Source organism: Ascidiella aspersa, chromosome 3 (assembly GCF_963924565.1).
Source record: "Ascidiella aspersa chromosome 3, kaAscAspe10.2, whole genome shotgun sequence".
NCBI classification, from domain to species: Eukaryota; Metazoa; Chordata; class Ascidiacea; order Phlebobranchia; family Ascidiidae; genus Ascidiella; species Ascidiella aspersa.
The window spans coordinates 3996187-4002244 of NC_139449.1; the positions used below are offsets into that span (position 1 = coordinate 3996187).

General features: G+C 38.0%; 1 protein-coding gene across 1 annotated transcript; it reads left to right on the plus strand.

The window, feature by feature from the left end:
* The first annotated feature begins 3240 nt into the window (after positions 1 to 3240).
* Positions 3241 to 5732, plus strand: LOC146158147 (BTB/POZ domain-containing protein 19-like). The gene has a single exon (XM_083384124.1). It carries the CDS (start codon positions 3322 to 3324, stop codon positions 4192 to 4194), a length of 873 nt encoding a protein of 290 aa, XP_083240250.1. The 5' UTR covers positions 3241 to 3321; the 3' UTR covers positions 4195 to 5732.
* Positions 5733 to 6058: the final 326 nt, after the last annotated feature.

The following is a 6058-nucleotide window of genomic DNA, read 5'->3' on the forward strand; positions in this document are numbered from 1 at the left end:
TTTAGTCGTTAGCCGGAAAACTAAAGAACTGACTCAGCGTTGCCGGTTTAGAACTTTAATTACTTTTTTACATGTCGCAGTAGACTTGGTTAGCGCAGATTACACACTTATATCAAATGAATGTCAACAATTTATTAGTTAGATTCATTATTTGGGCAAACACCTTGTTTTGAGGAGTTTTCTATGTTAAGTTAACACTAAAAGGCACGTTTTAACCGCATTTTTATGTTATTTTGTCAACAACGGCTTTTTAAGGATTATTTAAACACTGCTGGAAAAACAAATTTCTAAAAAAAAGGATTCGGTTTCTTATATCGTAAATCGCTATTTCATCGTTGGAATGCAAACGCATTATACGCCTGAAAAACGCATTTTTTGATAAAATTATGCTGAAAATCGAACCTGGGCTATTTTAAAAACGTACCTTATCGTAAAAATGTAACAAAAATTTTAATAAACAATAGATTTTCAGGTGTTTACTGCGAAAAAGTTAATACGACTTAAACTACTGCTTGAAATACGTCATGTGTGACATTAACAGGTGCACAACAGAAGTGTGCTTTTAAATTTGCAACAACAAAGGCATCAACACAAAAAATAACCTTCTACCTACCAAGTCAACCTAAAAAAAACGTTCAATAAATGAACTTTAGCGCTAAAATTTTATTCCGGCCGTTAGAAAGGAAATAAACTCCTATTCACTGATCAAAGTTTGCAATATGACGTCTCTCACGCGCATGCGCACTAGACGATATCGTGACAAGCAGCTAAAGTGAAAGTTTGTCTATTTTACTCGTCTCCAATGCTGAAAGATTTAAGCCACTGTTAGTTATTGGTTGAAGGGTTCTCCAAATCTAACATGAACCTGCTGGTCTTTCTAAGTTTTAATTTCCAAACCTTGCCTTCCGCGTGGTTTACAATGCGGCTACACGCTTGAGTGGTTTTAGTAGGTCAGTCAACATTGGAGCCTTCCTTGGTATCACAACAATGGTAATGATTACTTGTTTTTTAAATTAAACCTGTCGCACTGTCAACTTTAGTTTCATCACAGGTTTACTGCAAAGGCAATGCTTTAAAGAAAACAGCATACACGCCTAGAATCCAAACGAAACAACACAAACAACACAATATCGACGTACACTAACCTAATAGCCAGGCAATCAGTCTTTGGGCAACGTTTGAAAGCCTAAAGGTAACAGGGTGCTTTGGAGACAAAAGCAAGTCTTTTAAGGTGCAGTTGTGTGGGGTATACAGCAAAAATACTTCTATCTATGGTTAAATGTGGCCAACAAAGCAGTGTTTAACCAATTTCACGAAAAATAACAGCTCAATAACTGCCTGCCTATTGCCAAATTTTATTTAGCCGCTTAGTTTTTTTGATACCTTAAAACAATTTATACACACGGCCAATTTTGTATATTTCATGCCACATGACCTCCCTTCTAGTAGGTAATGGCACACTAGGGTAAAGTTGTCTAACTCTTTGTGTTTTTCTCCCGTGTAGTATATTTATTAACTTTGATTAGGGCTAGGCGGTTCAATGGTTTGGATTACTGAAATATAAAAACTCAATAAAAAGTTTATTGTACAGCGACATACTACATGGGTTCACTGAAAGAGAACCGGCATTATGCATTTTTTTCAAACTGGGCGTACTTATTTTTTACAGCATCGATTTGCTATATTCCGTTGCATTCATGAGTAAACTTCGTAGCTTTCATAAGAACAATTTCGCCTGCCTGTTATTCGGGAAAAAAATGATCCTTTATAACAAAAAACCTTGTTTACATGTAAAGCCTTTGTGCTCCCTAAATTTAAAATACTCCCTTCTCCAGAAAGTAAGTATAACGTGTATCGCGCTATTCAAAACGAAGTTAATTATTTCAGAAAAATATAATTAGGATAAATTGTTACTGAATATTAAGGATGCCCGCTACTTGATATTATATCCTGATACCGATACCCGATATTTTGGACAAAAAGTACCACGATCCTGTTCGATATTGGCGTCATTAATATGCTTATAAAGCCAAAAAGATGAAAATAAATTGTTCAAAGGTAATGTTTGCCAGGTTAATATCTCAAAATTTCTAAACGTAGAAGACAGGTCAAGCGAAAATATGGTGACAGTCATTTTGAAATGTGGGCTTACTGCTGACTTGGCTATACTTTAATTATTGCTGAAGTGCCTACTAACCTGCAAATATGATTACAAGAAATAAGGGGCAGACGAAGGTTTAAAATATCGTTTTTAATTTGTTAGAATTGTCCTCGATTTTCATAAGATATCCTTTCTGAGTGTATTTCTTTTCTCTTTTTATTTGTGTAACTTTTACCTCCGACAGTAATTGATGTGCGTGAAATTCGTTTTAACCCATTCTTATATCAATGTGCCAGAATTTAAATTTTCCACAATTTACATGTTGTTTTGCCGTATAATTTTTTTATTGTCAAAGTCGAGTGTTTGTGTAAATAAGGAAATAGAAATTATTTATTAACGGTTTTTAAAAAAAAAACTGAAATCGATTTTCTTTGGTTATGCAGGGGTGTTAGATCTCTGAACTAAAAGTTTAGGTTACGGAATTAGAGGAAATTGTCCAACCTTAAAATAAAACTTAGGGTTAAAAGATTTAAAAACTCTGACAGTAAAAGTTAGAATCAAAGGAAGTTGTACAAGTTTAAAGTCGTATTTAAGGTTAGAAGAACCTTTGTGCACCCTTGAATAGAAAAGATTAAATAACTTTAGTTTATTTAACTTTGTGTAGCTATGTAAAAATATTTAGGGTTAAAAAGAGTTACTGCCTATCAAGTAATTGGGTAGGCGTACCGTGTTTCCCTCCTGAAAACCTTGTATACACGTTTAACGTGCGTGAAATTCGCCATAGCAGAGAGAAAATGTCATCCACGCAATGGAAAAGTCATACACTCATTTACCGATTTTAGGTTGAATCAATAAAGAGTATGTGGGCATTTTCACAAATCGATTTCAACCACAGAGAACCGACAACCACGTCGTCGCTACACACTTTATTTGTAAGCACACTTAAAATGACGTCACTAATGAGTTGTCTCTCGCGTGAACTTGATTTAATGCGCGCAGCGGATTAACCGAAAAGACGTAACAACCAGTCAACTATCTGATTTAAACTCGACTGGCGACTTCACCATGGCTTGCCGGAGGCTATAAAGTCTCCAAAAAACCTGCCGCTTTTCCTAGCTGGGCAAAAGGTCTGCGTTCATTAGCCAACAGTCGGCCGGCAGCTGAAGCCTACAGTTCCTTTACAGAGTTAGCAAAAGTTGTGAAAATTAACCAAAAGAAAAATGGGCGAGCGTTTAGTGCGTGGCGACCAAACAGCATTTTACAGTCTGATGCGAAAGCGCTGCATCAACCATAAGGACTTCAGCGACGTTATGTTCGTAGTGGGACCGCAGAGGCAGCTAATTTACGCTCACAGGTGCGTGCTGGCGGCCAGGTCGGAGACCTTTCGCGGCATGTTTTCGACGCAGCCGATTCACGCAGTTGCCGGCCGAGACCCGCCGTTCGCGCTGCCCGAAGTACGCCCTGAAGTCTTTCTTACCGCGATGGACTACGTCTACAGCAACTGCTGCACGCTTACGGCGGACCTAGCGCCCGACGTCATGTCGCTAGCCACTGAGTACAAGCTAGACGGGCTTCGTCGGATCTGCTCGCGTTTTCTTCTGGAGGGAATATGCAACGAAACGGCCTGCGACGTTCTGTCGGCCGCAGTGGCCCACGCCCAGCCCGATATGCTACAAAAGTCGCTTGACTTTGCAACGCGCAATGCCGTGGAGGTGCTGCGAACGGAGCAGTTTCAGCAGCTATCCGCCGAGGCGCTTGGAGCTCTTCTGCGAAGCGATTCGCTGGATGCAGATGAAATGGATGTGATAGCTGCTGTTAAGAGATGGAGTAGAAGCAATGCTCTATTGGCCAACCGCCCTGTTAAGGAGATAGGAGCTTCGGTGGTAGCCCTTGTCAGGCTGCCTTTGCTGTCAGCTGACGAGCTTAAGAAATTGGAGGAGGAGAATAAAAAGGACGGTCTGTTTCCTGTCGAGCAGCTTGCTGCCGCTTGGAAGTTTCACGCGCTCAAAGAGAACACCCCGCACACTTACAGCACGGTTTTGCGCGCCGGTACTAAGAAGAGAGACAGCCACGCCTACCTGCCCACCAAATAACTGCTGCTGAAGCTGTTTAAACCAAGAAAATCGCTCTTCTTTGTTTCCGAAGCTGTTTAAACCGAGAAAAACGCTTTTTTTGTGTAAGTTAGAGTGCTTAGCTTAATCGCAAAGTCAACCTTAAAGTGATACCAAAAGCTTTGACAACTAGTTGTTTAATTCTTTACTTGCCTGCGCGCAAGTTATTGATGCCCTAACAATTGCTGCACTTGTTATTCGATCTCATTGCGTAATGTCAGATTGTCAGTGTTTGTATTTGTTTTGCCTGAGAACTAAGCCCATTTTTAAAAGCCAAATTCCTCTTTTCAATTTATTTATGTTCATGCCAACCAAACAGGGATGTCCGATACTTTCGAATCGGAGCAAATATCCCATGTCAATTATCGTCCGATACTAGCCCATCAGATACTTATTATTATGGCAACTTTTAGCATGATTTAAGATCTATCACAGTGATTTCTACTGTAAAAGGAGTGACGTCTTTGGTTCAGATTAAATCGCGATATTTTTGTTCAAGATATCGGGTAACGGTATCGGATAAAAATATCAAGTAGGCTATTGGACATCCCTACCACTAATTAATTATAAAGTGGTTGAAATATGCTTTTTGGTGTAAACCAGGGGTTCTTTACCTTTTTTTACCTCGGACCCCTAAATTTTTTTTTGCTTTTCATGGACCCCGGTAGACAAGAAATGCTCCAAAATTACGTCATAAATTGACGTCACAAAGCAAATAGATTTCAGCATGACTCTGTTATTTCGGTCCGAAAAATGTGAAAGTTAAATGGAGTTTAACTATACATTCAGTGCAAAACCGTTTAATTTTTAATTAAAGTGTTTTCTTTGAAAATTAATTACTTCAAGTATACACTAGTTTTTTAATTAGGCCTTCATGGACCCCCTAAAACTAGTTCACGGACCCCCAAGGGGTACATGGACCCCAGTTTAAGAACCCCTGGTGTAAACAAATGCTTTTAAAATATGCTATATTATTGCAGCAAAGCGAAAACAAGACGTTTACTTGTATATCTGAACACCAACAGTTATAACCGGCGTTGAACTTTTGTGTTTACGAAAATAGTTCTGACATGCAGTACATAAAACATTACCAAACCTTTTGTTTCTGTATTTATATGGTAAAAACGCGGCAAAACTTTATCAGCTTTTTGATGGCAAAAACATTTTTTAAAGATGAAAAATAAATGTCTGCTAAAATTTCACTTTGCTATATTAAATATACCACCCGCTTTTTAAATAGCATTACCAGCAGTATCATAACATTTTACTTTGTTTTGCTTTTATTACAAATATGCTATAATTTATGCTAGTTTTTTCCAAATGTTTTGTTGTGAATTAGATTTGTTTAAGGGGTAATTTTCGCCTGTTACTCTTTCAAATTGACGCCCGTTTCGTAAATTTTGTTGCCATCTTTATTTGTCGTACATGCTGTACAGTATGACGACTTCTAAAATGCTTTTGTGCGCTATGTTCCGTCAGTTTATGCTACCACGTTGAGCAAATAAATTGTGAATTTTGCTGTTAAAGTTGTAGGTGAAAACAATCATCACAGATACTGGAGTTATTGTATGCCCCCAGGGCTATGTGCTGTTGTTACTGGCCAACGAATCAGCACCTACAAAATTGAAGGCGTTTCTTTAGCCTGTCGAAACTGTTTATGTATTCACAACTCATACTTATAGCTTTGATTTACAAAGACGGAGAAATATTTTACAATTTATTATAATGTAATATTTTTCTCTTTTGCTGCTACTCTTTTCAATGAAGAAAATTTAAGACCTAACTAAAACAGACATACGTCCCTTAAGGTAAATGTTAGCTATATCTGTAGGTTTTATACTAAAAA